General features: G+C 36.9%; 1 protein-coding gene across 1 annotated transcript in view; it reads right to left on the reverse strand.

Annotated features, from left to right (window-relative positions):
* Nucleotides 1-16,228, reverse strand: part of Fkbp59 (FK506-binding protein 59kD) — a 53,547-nt gene that overhangs the window by 17,685 nt on the left and 19,634 nt on the right. Inside the window, exon 4 of the mRNA XM_067764222.1 lies at nucleotides 4,250-4,388. Within this exon, the coding sequence (XP_067620323.1) occupies nucleotides 4,250-4,388 (139 nt within the window). The remainder of the gene's footprint in view (nucleotides 1-4,249; nucleotides 4,389-16,228) is intronic.

The raw sequence follows: 16,228 nt of genomic DNA on the forward strand, positions 1-16,228 counted from the left end.
TGAATCACACAGACATAATACACCTTCTAGAAATTTTTCAAAAGGCTCATTCGGATTTTGTTTCCTGTTGCGAATAGTTTCTTTAATGTCAAAATATGTACGAATGTCCCTAAAGTTTCTTTTCAGAGCATCACAGAATGAAAACCATTCAAATACTCCATTAGCGCGATGGTATCGCCAAAACCAATTTTTGGCCTTACCCTCAAACAAAATATGTGCGTTTTGGCAAAGGGCATCAAAGTCGCCACGTAATGATGACGTTGTTAATGCGTTCTTCCTATAAATAAATTCGCTAACAGATATGCCCTGAGAAGAACCATCAAAAACTAATTTCCAATTTGAAATTATCTTAGCAATTCCACCTGCTGATAAAAACGTTTCTGCGCTTTGCGATCGAGCAGAAGGTGTACGCGTAGCTTCTGTGTAGTAAGGTGTCGGATCAGCGGAAGCTTGTCCTACCCTACTATTTTGTAAATTAACAGCTGTCCTGCCCTGACTGGGTAAATCATCGCGAGGTCGTGACTGATTTAGGTTCATCGCTGAAAAACTACCTTCTAAAGAATTTGTTAATAACCTTTCAATGGTACTTTGAATATCGCGTGTTACTAATTCTTGTTGTCGACGTACTACAGTTTCTACTACTTCTTCTATAAGGTCAAGATCATTTTTTTGGGTCAGTCTATTTTGGTTCCATCGGCTAATACGAGAATTACGATTTTGTCGACGCGATATGCTCGAATCCCCTGTGTTATTAACTTCACCATGTTCTAGTGAAGCCGTGTCTGACACTGCTAAACATCTATGAGTGATTCGTCCCCCCATAGAAATGGGTTCTGATATGGGCTCTAGAGATATATTTTGTCCGCCGTGATTGGTCATAGAATTACTATCAATTTGTCTGCGACAAAGTGGACAAGAATTGCTACTATACACCCACCTTGCTATACATTCTCCATGAAATCTGTGCTGACAAGGAGTAATTACCATGTCAGAATCCAACACAGTTTCATTGCAAATGGTACACAATGAATCTTGTGCATCCTCTACTTCTAAATTTTCATTACTGCTGTTAATCACAACAAAACTCAATCAGCTTAAAATCCACAAACAAAATTACCCACAAAGTAATTAGTACAAAGGGTCTTGTTTGTCCAGAAAATTTAGCTTTCCGTGAATTATCACTTCATAGATTCAACCAACAGTGTTTGGTCCAAATTTATTTGCGCAAAAAAAAATATAAACGTTATGTAAAGCATTTAAAAAAAATATCATTCATCAAATCTTTCTTCTTTAAATGCAGAAAATCTTTCAACAAAATTTTTCTCATAAAATTCCTGGTATTTCTATGTGATCCCGCGCTGATTTCAAGAGGCTATCAGGTTTCCTTCTTCTCGTCTGCTTCGCCATTAAAATAAAAACATTTGTGTGCCAGATCGTTGCTGACTGTTATTGATTGTAAACACTCAACCTATCAAAAGTCATGACAAATGTTTACCAAGTATAACAGTTTGAGAAGATTGAAATTCAGAAGCAATTCAATGGTAGAGTGTAACAAACATGTTACTTCAACTCTATTCCAAAATAAAAGGAAATGAGGTCAATCACCCCAGTGAGAAATTGTTCGTCAAAGTATGACTGAATGTGGTTAAGAAAACGGCCTGCGCATTTTAACCTAATTCCAACACTCTGTCACCCCTGACACTGATAAACAGATAAAATCTTATTCGGGTACCCGCGAAAGCGAGGGCCCCACGTTGGGCGCCAGTTTTATGTAATGTACCATGTCGGTTCGCTAGATGTTATAGCGCCAATGCAATGTTATACGGGCGTGCATGCTAGTTGAACCTGGTCTAAGCTCTTCGGCTGGGGTGGATACTTGTATAACTATTCACACTGCATACATACATAAACATAATTTTCATGCACTTGATTTTCTTCTTATATAAAATCCTAATATAAACAACAGCAAATTACACATCGGACAATAATCACAGACAACACAGAATACCAGTTAAGCGGACGGACGCATAGAAAATTGTTTCCTACGGGGAACGTAAACTGTAGCGAAACGAGAGGACAACAGAACGACAAGAAGGGCACTGCATCATGGAGACTCAGATGTTATTAAGTCTCCGCTCTCTCCCTTCCCAACCATTATACAAGAGTACAACACCTCTCCCGTCCCAACCTAATATAACAATCAGCGCCTGAGATCACATAGTTTTATACCACTTTACACTTTATTCATTGTATATTTTTGGAATTCAATATCGTTACATACGAAATAGTTTTATTTATAACAAGAGAAATTTGTTTATACTATCTCTAGTCTAAGTTCTTCGAACATTTAAATAATTCAACATTTAGGTGTACACGAAATCGCAAACCCAAATCATAAACAAAAGTTACTTTACGAACGCTAAGCGAGAATAAAATCATTTATAGCACTTTCAAATAAGTGTGTCTGGGGTACATGCATGTGTGCATATAATCACCAATTATAAATTCACTGGTTTTGTTTTTTTCTTGTGTTACGTACCTTGTTTAATCCGCGATGATGGCCCGTTGTTTGCGCAAACACCTGGTCCTCTATGGAAATTCGCTGATGGTAGATAATGAGTAGATATATATTCCCGCTTTTACAATCCGCTCGTTAGACACTTTACATATTTAAACATTTAGGTACAATTATGAATGAATTTACGAATGAATGTAAGAATGACCTCTAATTTAGAGGCGAGTTTTGTACTAGGCTTTAAACATACTACGCAATGCGCTTTTACTTTATAAAAAAATGAATAAGTTTATGAAAGAAATTTATATGTTAAATTGTGCACATGCATATAAAATAGGAAATGATTTCAGAAAAAAAAAAATTGTTCCAAATGCCGAGATTCACGTATGTCCCAAATTTGTATCGCCGGTGAGTTTGGTTGTATCCCTGATCAAAGCAGCTTCCACAGTATGCCAATGAGCAGAAATATATATATATATATACTTCCTCTGGTGTGCTTAACCCGTTGCATAAAGGTTATGAAAAAGATTACTGGTGAGCCGAACGAGACCATCACTTTTAGCGGAACTTAAATTGTCGCCAATCCTCTTCCAGTACAATCTCGCATCAGTCAGCGCAAACCAGGCAACAATATGATGCCGTTAAAATTTAGCTGATTGGGAGCCACTAATTAATTCAGCGGAGCACCCTCACAATGCTGTTGCTATAATAGCCCAAAATTTCACTATTCTTTATTGCACTTTTCTTTTACGATTTATAGAAGTTAATCGACTTCATATAAGGTGCCATCAATTACACAAACGAATAGTGTTTTCTTTTAATTGTTCATTTAGAAATTTCCGCTTTTACGAAAATACTTCTGAATTTTCATCTATCTCGATCAACGTCTCGAACAAAAATCCCCGAGTCTCCCAAAAAAACCGTTCGACTCGCTCGTTTTAAAGCCTTCCGCGATTTACAACCAGATTAACTGAATTTTGTGTGTGTTAGTGCAGACGGGTGGCTTCGTGACACACGTATTTGTTGTCGGCTACACGTTGATCAAAATCAAAAATTTTTGATTTTTTCATTTGACGCTAGCTTATTTGATAGTCGCGGGGTGTGATTGACAAAACGCAGTGTTGTATTTAGTTTGTGTCGACATTCAAAATGAACAAGTGCGCGGAAGAAAAGCAATTCATATTAAAATTATCAATATTTACCAGCTTTATGGAATGTTAAGCTTTTATTATTATTTAATAAAATTTTTATAAATTTTTTTATTATTTAATAAAACTGCTGTAGTTGCAAGTAAAAAAAAGTCATCATCCGATGACGACATATTCACGTCCGAACGCTACGGTTTCTCAATGCAAATGTTGATTGATGGCTTTTTATTTGATAGTCGCGGGGCAAGCGTCAAATACCCGACACGCACACATACAAGAATTCAGTCAATCTGGTTGTAAATCGCGGAAGGCTTTTAAAATAAAGACGCTATCAAAGTTCAGTGGAGTCAAATGCGTTCACGTAGTGATAGTCATATTACTTTATATGTTCGGACTTTTGAGGAAACATAATTAAATTGGCAGTACAGTGAAGGAAAATGCTACAGTACAGGCAAAAATAAATAGTTACAGCCCAGATATAATATTTGCACACATCACAGAGGGTATGTGTGGTCATCGTATCGATTCTATTTAGATCTCATTTGTTGACTATGTATGTACCCTTAAAAATGTATACAGAATTTACCTTGATATTTCCCCGACAGTCATTTTTTCCAAGGCCATTTCCACTCCTTCAACAACACCACAATCACACCCTTCACCGTAATCAAACTCAACGTTGCGTTCTTCGAAGGTAGTACCATTATACTTTCCAATTAGATGAACTAAAATAATAGATACGAGTCATCAATGAGTAGCAGGCATTCTATGTACATTTCAAGGAAAATTCATTATTCATAAAAAGTAAAATAGGTTTATAAAGAAGCTTTTATAATTGTAATTTTACTTTCTTTGTATTAAGCGGGTTTCATGTTTGTCAACAAATTTCAATTCAAAACAAGTAAGGAAGGCTAAGTTCGGGTGTGACCGAACATTACATACTCAGTTGAGAGCTGTGGAGATAAAGTAAGGGAAAATCACCATGTTGTAAAAAGAACCTAGGTTAACCCTGGAATGTGTTTGTATGACATGTGTATCAAATGGAAGGTATTAAAGAGTATTTTAAGAGGAAGTGGGCCATAGTTCTATAGATGGACGCCATTTAGGGATATCGCCATAAAGGTGGACCAGGCCTGACTCTAGAATTTCTATGTACGATATGGGTATCAAATGAAATGTGTTAATGATAATTTTAAAAGGGAGTGGGCCTAAATTCTATAGGTGGACGCCTTTTCGAGATATCGCCATAAAGGTGGACCAGGGTTGACTCTAGAATGCGTTTGTACAATATGGGTATCAAACGAAAGGTGTTAATAAGTGTTTTAAAAGGGAGTGGGCCTTAGTTCTATGGGTGGACGCCTTTTCGGGATATCGCCATAAACGTGGACCAGGGGTGACTCTAGAATACGTTTGTACAATATGGGTATCAAATGAAAGATGTTAATGAGTATTTTAAAAGGGCGTGGGCCTTAGTTCTATAGGTGGATGCCTTTTCGAGATATCGCCATAAAGGATTTTCTTCTACTTAATATGGTAGGTGTCACACCCATTTTACCAAGTTTTTTTCTAAAGTTATATTTTGCGTCAATAGACCAATACAATTACCATGTTTCATCCCTTTTTTCGTATTTGGTATATAATTATGGCATTTTTTTCATTTTTCGTAATTTTCGATATAGAAAAAGTGGGCGTGGTCATAGTCGGATTTCGGCCATTTTTTACACCAATACAAAGTGAGTTCAGATAAGTACGTGAACTGAGTTTAGTAAAGATATATCGATTTTTGCCCAAGTTACCGTGTTAACGGCCGAGCGGAAGAACAGACGGGCGACTGTGTATAAAAACTGGGCGTGGCTTCAACCGATTGCGCCCTTTTTCACAGAAAACAGTTATCGTCTAGAATCTAAGCGTCTACCAAATTTCCCAAGGATTGGTAAATTTTTGTTCGACTTATGGTATTAAAAGTATCCTAGACAAATTAAATGAAAAAGGGCGGAGCGACGCCCATTTTGAAATTTTCTTTTATTTTTGTATTTTGTTGCAACATATCATTACTGGAGTTGAATGTTGACATAATTTACTTATATACTGTAAAGATATTAACTTTTCTTTTAAAATTTGAATTAAAAAATTTTTTTTTTTAAAGTGGGCGTGGTCGCTCTTCGATTTTGCTATTTTTTATTAAGCAGACATATAGTAATAAGAGTAACGTTCCTGCCAAATTTCATCATGATATCTTCAACGACTGCCAAATTACAGCTTGCAAAACTTCTAAATTACCTTCTCTTAAAAGTGGGCGGTGCCACGTCCATTGTCCAAAATTTTACTAGTTTTCTATTCTACGTCATAAGTTCAACTCACCTACCAAGTTTCATCGCTTAATCCGTATTTGGTAATGAATTATCGCACTTTTTCGTTTTTTCGAAATTTTCGATATCGAAAAAGTGGGCGTGGTTATTGTCCGATATCGTTCATTTTAAATAGCGATCTGAGATGAGTGCCCAGGAACCTACATACCAAATTTCATCAAGATACCTCAAAATTTACTCAAGTTATCGTGTTAACGGACAGACGGACGGACGGACGGACATGGCTCAATCGAATTTTTTTTCGATACTGATGATTTTGATATATGGAAGTCTATATCCATCTCGATTCCTTTATACCTGTACAACCAACCGTTATCCAATCAAAGTTAATATACTCTGTGAGCTCTGCTCAACTGAGTATAATTAGAGAATATTTCAATTGATTTTTATTTTTATTTTATTTTATTTATTAGAAGAAAAGAAGCGCAACATGCCTTCTTTACTGGAAAGAGGAGCACTAGTAAGAACACCTTCGGCTCGCTTGTTTTTTCAAGTTACAGTTTTTGCTTAGATTAACTAAAGGCTTATAGATAATTAACTCTAGATTAATTTCCTAAGATCTGTTAACCTAAGGAATTCATTTATTTTGTCTATAGATACAGCGTTATGATTTCTTAATAAACTAGAAGGGTTTGTATTTCCAAATAGGCTTGCTCTGGTTATTGCGAAATGGTGACATCTGTCGAGGAGATGTATCACAGAGTTGGTTTCTGCATTACAGTAGGGCCACTGTGACACGCTCGATCTTTTAAGAACCGTCTCATGTGTAATAATCGTGTGTCCTATGCGTAGTCGGATAAACGCTTTCAAATTGTTGCAGGTGACTTTAATCGGGAATATAGGGCTCTTTCCGCTGGTGTTTATATTCGAGTAGTGGTGGATATAATTCTTCCAATCTTCGAGTTTTGCTTTAAGCATGTGTATTTGAGCCAGTTTGGAGATATCCTTTTTAGAGATAAAGTTTTGAACTATAAGTGGTTCTTGGGCTGCTAACTTAGCTCTTTCATCAGCAGCTTCATTTCCCGCTATTGAAACATGGCCTGGGACCCACATGATTTTTATTTGACTGTTGCTTTGTAAAAGTGTTTTGCGTATTGCTACTGTCAGGCTATCTGTACTGGACATATTTGTGATGGATTGTATGGTCGATAAGCTTTCTGAGCATACTATGTATCTTTCTTTGGTGCCGAGAGCAAATTGAGTTGCGCGTAGTACCGCGCTAGCTTCTGCAGTGTATACAGAACAGAATGGTAGTAGGTGGCCGACCGTGATTGTATTGTGATTGGAATCTACCACCGCGAAAGCTGTTGTGGAATGAATTTTTGTACCGTCGGTATATGCGAATTTCCAATCTTGCTGTTCAAATTTTGTTGTGATATCTTTAAACATTTGTCTATAAACTGCTGCCGGTGTGGTACTCTTGTTGCTTCTGCTCATATCGGTTATAACAAACGATTGCATGTTAGTCCAGAGTGGCGGAGTGTTACAGTTCACTTTTACTGGCTTAATAGGAATGCCTGCTTCCTTCGCTGTGTTGATGCACCTTGTAATGGCTGAAATACGGCGTAATACTTTGTTGAAGCCAAAAGGCTTGCAATAGTTGGGAATCACTGGACATTTCTCGATGCAGCCGTATGCTGCAAAACTACTCGTGCCGGGAAATGCACCGGTGAGAATTTGCGAAAGCAGTGAGAACAAATTGATGTACGACTTGAGAAGACAGTCTTTGGCTATCCACCAACCGCTGCGCTTCCAGTGGTCATCAACATTACAAGGTACTGTTTCTTCCTTTCATTATTTTACTTTTTACCTTTATTTAATTATTTTATATATTTGCATAAATTCATATATATCCTTCTATATATGTAATTTACCTCTTATTTTTATGCAAATAAACAATCCTTGAATTGTATTCTAATTCATTGTTTTTTCTTTCTTTGTGGTTCGCTGCTTGATCAACTTGTCCAACTCGTGAGTTCGTACCGGCGCTTTCTTTCGTCGCTATCCCCCCCAAACATATTCTAAAAATTATAAACTATTTAATGGTATACCTCAGGGTTCACCGTTGTCGGTAGTATTATTTATAGTAGCTTTCGATGAAATTAATAAAATCCTGTCTCAATACAAAAGAGTCCATAGGATTATGTATGCAGACGATTTGTTATTGTTTTCCAAATGTAAGGACTTATCGGTGGTCCAAAGCGATTTTTCTCAAATGATTTCAAAAAAAACCAGTTGGTCAAACATCTCGGGAGCTAAGCTATCATACAACAAATGTACAACTTTCCACATTTGTGATAAAAAGCTATGTCCATCAATAAGTCTAAATTTTAATAATGTCGACTTTGTCAATAGCAGTAGTCATAAGTTTCTGGGTATTGTATTTGACAAAAAGCTTACATATAAAATCCATGTCGAACATTTAAGAACAAGCTTAGATAAACGATTAAATGTAATAAAGTATTTATCATCGAAACATTGTCTGCTGCATCAAACAACTTTAATACGCATAACAAAAGCGCTGATTTTGTCAAAAATCGACTACGGATTAACGATATACGGGCACTGTGCGCGCAGCATCATGAAACGCTTATCACCACCATACCACGCTGCAGCTAGAAGAAGCTTGCGAGCATTCCCGACATCTCCAACACGGTGCATACTGACAGAAGCAGGGCTTCCGACTGTGGAAGAAAGAACTAATCAAAACAGCTTGAAGTTGACCCATAAGCTCCTACACTGCAAAAACGCGATTCTATGTGGGGCAGTGAATTCAGTTGCAAGAAATAGCAAAGTTGTTTGGGGGGATAGCGACGAAAGAAAGCGCCGGTACGAACTCACGAGTTGGACAAGTTGATCAAGCAGCGAACCACAAAGAAAGAAAAAAACAATGAATTAGAATACAATTCAAGGATTGTTTATTTGCATAAAAATAAGAGGTAAATTACATATATAGAAGGATATATATGAATTTATGCAAATATATACAATAATTAAATAAAGGTAAAAAGTAAAATAATGAAAGGAAAAAACAGTACCTTGTAATGTTGATGACGACTGGAAGCGTAGCGGTTGGTGGATAGCCAAAGACTGTCTTCTCAAGTCGTACATCAATTTGTTCTCACTGCTTTCGCAAATTCTCACCGGTGCTTTTCCCGACACGAGTAGTTTTGCAGCATACGGCTGCATCGAGAAATGTCCAGTGATTCCCAACTATTGCAAGCCTTTTGGCTTCAACAGAATATTTATTACATACTTTAACACTAAAAGAGCGATTGGATAGAAAATCTTTTACGTAGTTATATATGTTATTTCCTATCTTCCATTCGGCTAGTTGCCGAAGAACGATATGAGCACCGATTCCATCGTAAGCCTTCTCAAAATCAAGGCTTAGGATGGAAACATGGATTTTTGAAGCTAGAGCTGTTGTGGCAAAGTGTTCAAATATCAGGAGTGCGTCTATTGTCCCTTGACCTTCTCTGAAGGCAACCTGGTGTGGATCGATGAGACCGTTTTACGAGGCAAACCACATGATGCGCTTTGCTATGATTTTTTCCATAACTTTACTTGAACAAGGAATTAGGGATATTGGTCTATAGCCGGAAGCACGTGATGTGCATTGTTTCGACTTTGGAAGCGGAAGGACGGTGGAGTTTTTCCAAGTGTGTGGTAATGAACCTTGTTCTAAAATATTGTAGAGCGCAATTAATCTTTGTTTTACTTTCTGCGATCCCTGCCTGGAGTTTTTCCAGACATGTTTTTTACCGTCAAATCGTATTCGAATTCTGTTATGGGCAAGTCAATTAGTTTCGCTTGCGTTGATGGAGTATCGTTATGGTAACCGCTTTCTAAAGTCATATTTTTATGTGAAACAAAAGCTTCATCAAAATTCAATCCATGGAGAATAGAGTTATGCAAAGAATGAGCGAGCTTACGGGTGAGTTAGCGAATGCGAAAGATAGAATAGAAAGATGTGAACAAAGAGTAGCGGGTGTCGAAAATGCACAAACTGAGTTTGCATTTCTCAAAACCAAGATTGATGCATTGCGTGAGGAAATTGAGGATCTTGGGGAAAAAGCTGTGTCAACTGATATCGTGATAAATGGTATACCGAATTCAAATAACGACAATGTTAAAGAAATTTTCAGCAAACTGTGTGAAGCAATTAGTTATGAGACACCAGCCATTCGTAAAGCTTTCCGTATGCGCTCAAACAAACACAAAAATTCAAATAATGATTATGTGCCTGTTATAATTAAACTTAACTCAGCGCACGATAGAAATCAACTGCTTAAAGCTGTTTCTACTTTTGTGAAGACCAAAAAAAGAGCCTTAATTCTCTCTGATGTTGATGAGATTGGCTATGGGAAAATCTTCGTGCATGAGAGTTTAACCAAGCGAAACAGAGAGATAATGCACCACGCAACACAGCTGAAGCGCCAGGGTTCATTAGCTTCTGCTTTTAGCATTAGAGGCAGAGTATACGTGAGAGTGCAGAGAAAAACGGAGGCGAAGCTGGTGAAAAGCAGAGAAGATATAAATGCTCTTGTCAGCGAAGGCAAACAATGATGACGAATTTCTACAACGACGCAAGCATCGGATTAATATTTATGTTTATTACTACATTTACTTTTTTGTCTTTCTCTCTTACTTTTTCAAATATGTATGTTTATCATTTGCAAATTCCTCTTTTCTTTATTACTTTCAATTCTACAAACCAAAGCCCATTACGCAGCGCTAAGTGCATTAATCCTAATGATCAGTGAAAATGAGTATCTGAGTACTGACAACGAATGTCTCAAGATCATTTTAACCCTTGTAAGCAACAGTCATGCAGGTTTGCAGCTTTGCCACATAAATACACGTAGTCTTAATTTACAGAAACTTGATTACATGAACCAAATTTTGCAAAATACAAAAATTGACATACTTTGTGTGACTGAGACTTGGTTTAGAGAGGATATTGAGGATGAATTTTATAAACTACACTCTTACACATTGGCACGGAATGATAGGAAAACCGGGGCAAGAGGTGGAGGTGTTGCCATATATTGTAAAACATCGCTGAGACATCAGGTTATCTTCAAATCCAACGAAAATGATCCTGTTGAGTACTTGATTATAGAAGTTAGTGATGCATTAAAGAAGTTTTTAGTTGTGTGTGTGTACAACCCCAGTAAATTCCATAAGCTAGACAATTTTTTCCTAAAATTGTCTGAATTTATATGCAAATATGAACATATTTTGGTCTGTGGTGACTTTAACACAGACCTATTAAACAATGACTTGAAGTCAATGACATTAATGGATAATTTGTATTCCGCTGGCTTAGACGTTGTCAATAAATCTCCTACTAGATTTTCACCAAATTGCAAATTTAGCTTGCTAGACCTGATATGTACCTCGGACCGTTCCAGTGTACTTTATTTTGACCAGTTCTCAGTTGCGGGAATATCGGATCATGACATGTTGTTTATATCGTATGATATAGATGTTAATTGCAATACCGAAACACAATTTTATTATAGGGATTTTAAGTCAGTTAATATCTCTGAACTAATGTGCGAAGCTGATTCTTTACATTGGAACCGCGTATGGATGTTTTCAGATATTAACCAAAAACTCAGTTATTTCATGTTTCTTTTAAATTACCTATTTACTAAATATGTACCTCTAAAGGCGGTAAAGTCCCAAACAAATAAACAGCCGTAGTTCACAAAAGAGGTTCTGCTGGCTATCAAAGGTCGTAGTAAGTCTTACAAAATTTGGAAGCAACATCCCACAAATGAAAACTGGCAATGTTATCGTCTGGCCAGAAATCATGCTACACTCACAGTAAGAAATTCTAAAAGACTTTTTTTTCAAACAAAGCTTGACACTAATTTACCAAACAAGAACTTGTGGAAAAATCTCAAATCAATAGGGATTGCATGTAAAAATGATTCGAAATGCGATTTGGACCCTGACTCCATCAATGACTTCTTTTTACAGTCGAGTAGTTATATAAATAATCAAAATTTCAAACTTATTGAAAACGTGATGTACATACCAGATAATAACAAATTTCAATTTTTCGGAGTTACAGAGGATGATGTCATAGGAAGTATATTCTCAATAAAGTCCAATGCCGTTGGTGACGACGGTATAAGCCTTAGGTTTGTAAAACTTATTGCAATCAACATTGTTTCAACGTTAACACATATTATTAACTTTTCGATAACGACTTCAACTTTTCCCGATGCTTGGAAGATAGCATAAGTTATTCCTATTGCTAAAAAGCCATCGGCTGTTTTGCCAATGGATTTTCGGCCGATAAGCATATTACCCGCTCTTTCTAAAATCTGGGAAAAGTTAGTGGTGGCCCAAATCACCGAATACCTCAATAAGAACAACCTTCTCTCAGAATGCCAGTCTGGTTATAGAGCGAGCCATAGTTGTGCGACGGCTTTACTCAAGGTAATTGAAGACATCCGCCCTGCCTACGATAGGGGTGATTTGACTGTGATGTCACTTTTAGATTTTTCGAAAGCCTTTGACACAGTAGATCATTCCATTCTCTTAATGAAATTACGACACTACTTTGGATTCTCTTCTAGCGCTTCAAGATTGCTCGAAAACTATCTTACAAATCGTTGGCAGAAGGTAGTAGTTAAAAGTGGTTGCTCTGAGACGAAGTGCCTGTGCTCGGGGGTGCCTCAGGGATCTATACTTGGACCAGTTTTGTTCAGTATGTTCATTAACGATATTACTCATTGCTGTAAAAGTGTTTCAATACATCTATATGCTGATGATGCACAAATATATCTATCTCGCCCTATTGGCTTATCTGAAGATTTGGTTTGTAGGATGAACGAGGATCCCGGAAGCATCTCTTCGTGGTCGAGTGATAATAATTTAAATCTAAATGCGTCTAAAACAAAAGCTATTTGCATTTCGCACTCTCCGCAACTAGTAGAGAATTTGCCATCGGTTATACTACAGGATATTACCATTAAGTATGAGTCGGTCGTTAATAGTTTAGGGTTCAAACTAAATTCCAATTTTAACTGTGTTGATCATATTAACTACGTTTTATCAAAAATTTATTTTGTGTTAAGGAAATTGTGGTACACAGCTGCTTTCATTCCTCCAAATGTCAAATTAATGTTAGTCAGATCACTAATAGTTCCTTTCATTTCGTTGGGAGGGTTAGTGTTTGGTGATATAGACTGCAGGTCTAGAAATAAGCTACAACTTGCATTGAACAATTGTGCAAGATATATCTACTTGAAGCGTAAATTTGACCACATAGAGTTTTCGTTTAAAATACTTGATTGCAGTCTTACTACCTTCCTAAACTATCGCAATCTAATTTTCCTGAATAAATTAATTTATAAAAAACAACCAGAATACCTATTCCGAAATTTATGTTTTGCTAGATCTGACAGAACCTGTAACCTCATCGTTCCACACCATAAATATCTCTCATCATCAAGGACGTTCTTTGTCAGTACTATCAAAGTATGGAACTCATTACCTAATTTTATTAAAAATGAGCCCAATGCATCGCGCTTTAAATTGGCTTTGTCTGAATTTTTTGATATACGAAAAACACTATTCTAGCTATTTTCTCGAATCTACATTGTCTATTTCTGTTATTTGTTTTATATTAATATAAATATTGTTATACTCACATTATTATATTGTACACATATCCAAATATCGATGTACTTTAAGAGACAATAGTCTCACTTGTACAAATGTGTTAAATAAATTGAATTGAATTGAATTGAAAAAAATTAGAGTCTTTAGAGTAGTTACACCAAAACTCGCCCAGATGGTTTGCTATTTCTGTCGCGGAGCGTATTGTTCCTTCATATGTGACTAAAGCTTTGATTGAGTTAGGGGTATATGTGCCCGTCAGCATTTTAATATTTGCCCAAATTTTCTTTGGATATGAGGAAGGTGTTATCCCCTCCGTTAGCTTTTCTAAACTCTCTCTTTTAGCTATACATTTACCTCCCTTTTGAAAATTGCGTTCGCTTTCTTGTATTCAACAAGATTTTCAGGAGATCTATATTTCTTATATATATGCCAAAGCTTCTGTTTCTTTTCTCTTAACGCTTGAAGGATTGATGACCAATATGGTACAACTGTCTTGCGTTTTCTCTTGTGGGTCTGGGGTACCGACAAATGTGCTGCTGAAGTAGGTACTATTTTTTTCAATGCATTGGCTTCTTTGTTTACATTAGAGGACAATGGGTATTTGCTCATGGTTTCGTTGGCCGAGAGTTGAAAGTTCTCCCAATTTGCCTTTTCTATAATTAATTTTGGTTTTGGTGTCCCCGGGTTTCACCGAGCTAACAGAATTTTGGTGAGCACGGGGAAATGATCACTTCCATGCAGTTGAGAGAGAGTAGAACAAGATACTTTTGGGGCCAAACTAGCGGAGCATAGGCACACATCAATATGTGTGAAAGTCTGGTGTGTTGTGAAATGCGTTGGTGCCATGTCATTTAGCACCATCAAGTTATTTGAGAGCAAGTAATCTTCGATTATTTTTCCCCTTTGATTGGTGGATTCTCAGCCCCACAAGGGACTCCATGCGTTGAGGTCTCCTACTAATAAAATATCTGTGTTAACCCCAGATGACAAGTCGAAGAGGTCTTTTACGCTAAACAATTGCTGGGGGGAATATACGTGGATATGATGGTAAATTTAATATTCATGTTAACCTCTATAGCAATAGTCACTAATCGAGATTGGACGTCTAATCGTTTGTGGGGTATGTCATTTCTAACCATAACGGCTATCCCTTGCTTGCTTGATTTTCTGGCAAGTTGTAAAAGTATGTTGTGTACGAATTAGAAATTGGCGCTGTTCTATTGAATGGTAGGTGTGTTTCTTGAAGCGGTATAATGGAAGGTGAGTGCTCTTTTATTAGAAGGTGTAATTCATTCATGTTGTTGAATATTCCTTTTATGTTCCATTGAAGAACATTAAAGGCCATAATCTTCAGCAAAACTGACGTTCAGGATGTCTCCTGAATCTGCGTTGGAAAATTCTATATTAGAATTTGGCAATAAGTAATAATTGCTGTTTTGAATCAATTGCTGACTCAGTCAAGTTATAGGCGAATCGATTGTTGTTTGTTTATTTTCGGTAGTAATTGTGGTTTCTTGGTTTGTTGGTAAAATTTCTGAGGTTATCATTGCTACACTTGCGGCTTCATTGAAATCACAAGTGTTGTTATCTGCTTCTTTGTCAAAAGAAGTTTTATTTTTTTTATTTTCAGGTAATTCATTAGTTACTTTGTTTTTAGTAATGTGTTGTTTTGATGTAGTGGTATCATTGTTGCTGGGGTTGGTTACTCCAGCGAACGAGAATGGAGCTGAAGCTCTAGGAAATTGTGCCTGGTAGGCATCTTTTGCTTCTTTCATGGTGCATCTACGCTGAGTTTTAATTTTTAAAATTTCTTTCTGTTCAAGGAATTTTGTACATTTTTTAAAGTTCGATGGGTGTTTTTCTTTGCAGTTGACGCACTGAACACGGCGCAATTGTCATCCTTGGGTGGGAAGCTGCATGTTTGGCACAGAGCAGGTTTATGGCAGTGCTTTTTGGTGTGACCTAGCTCTTGACATTGTTTGCAACGCATAGGGTTCGGGAAATATTCCCTTACTCGCGCTTTGTGCCATGAAATGTCGATTTTTTCTGGTAGCTTGTATCGGTCGAAAGTGAGCAGAATTGCTCCAGTATGTACAGCTTTGTTATTTTCCATTTTTGTAAACTTGAAGACATTTACCACTCCTTCGGAGGCTAGCTCCTTTGTGATTTCTTCATCGGGAAGGATAGTAAGGTAGGGTGCAAAAATCGTGCCTTTGACGAAATTAAGGTTTTCATGAAATTTGCATTTAATTTCACAAATTCCTGGTAGTAGTTTAGCAGAAATGAATTTATCAGCGGATTGTTTGTCTTTCACTAGCACCAATAGGCTACCGTCCCTAAGTTCTGTGATCTTTTCAATGTTTTTGCTTATGAGCTCTAGAGATCTTTTCACAGCAAAACACCGAATAAAGAGATAGAGGTTTTTTTTCATCAGTAGCAGAGACTACAACTTACTTGGGATTAGGAAGGTTGGTAGGGGGTGTTAGGTCAGGGAAACTATCAATCGGTTTGGATATTCTTTTTTTTAGCTTTGGGGCTGTTTTCTAAAATAG

The sequence above is a fragment of the Eurosta solidaginis genome, chromosome 2, assembly GCF_040869045.1.
Source record: "Eurosta solidaginis isolate ZX-2024a chromosome 2, ASM4086904v1, whole genome shotgun sequence".
Lineage (NCBI taxonomy): Eukaryota > Metazoa > Arthropoda > Insecta > Diptera > Tephritidae > Eurosta > Eurosta solidaginis.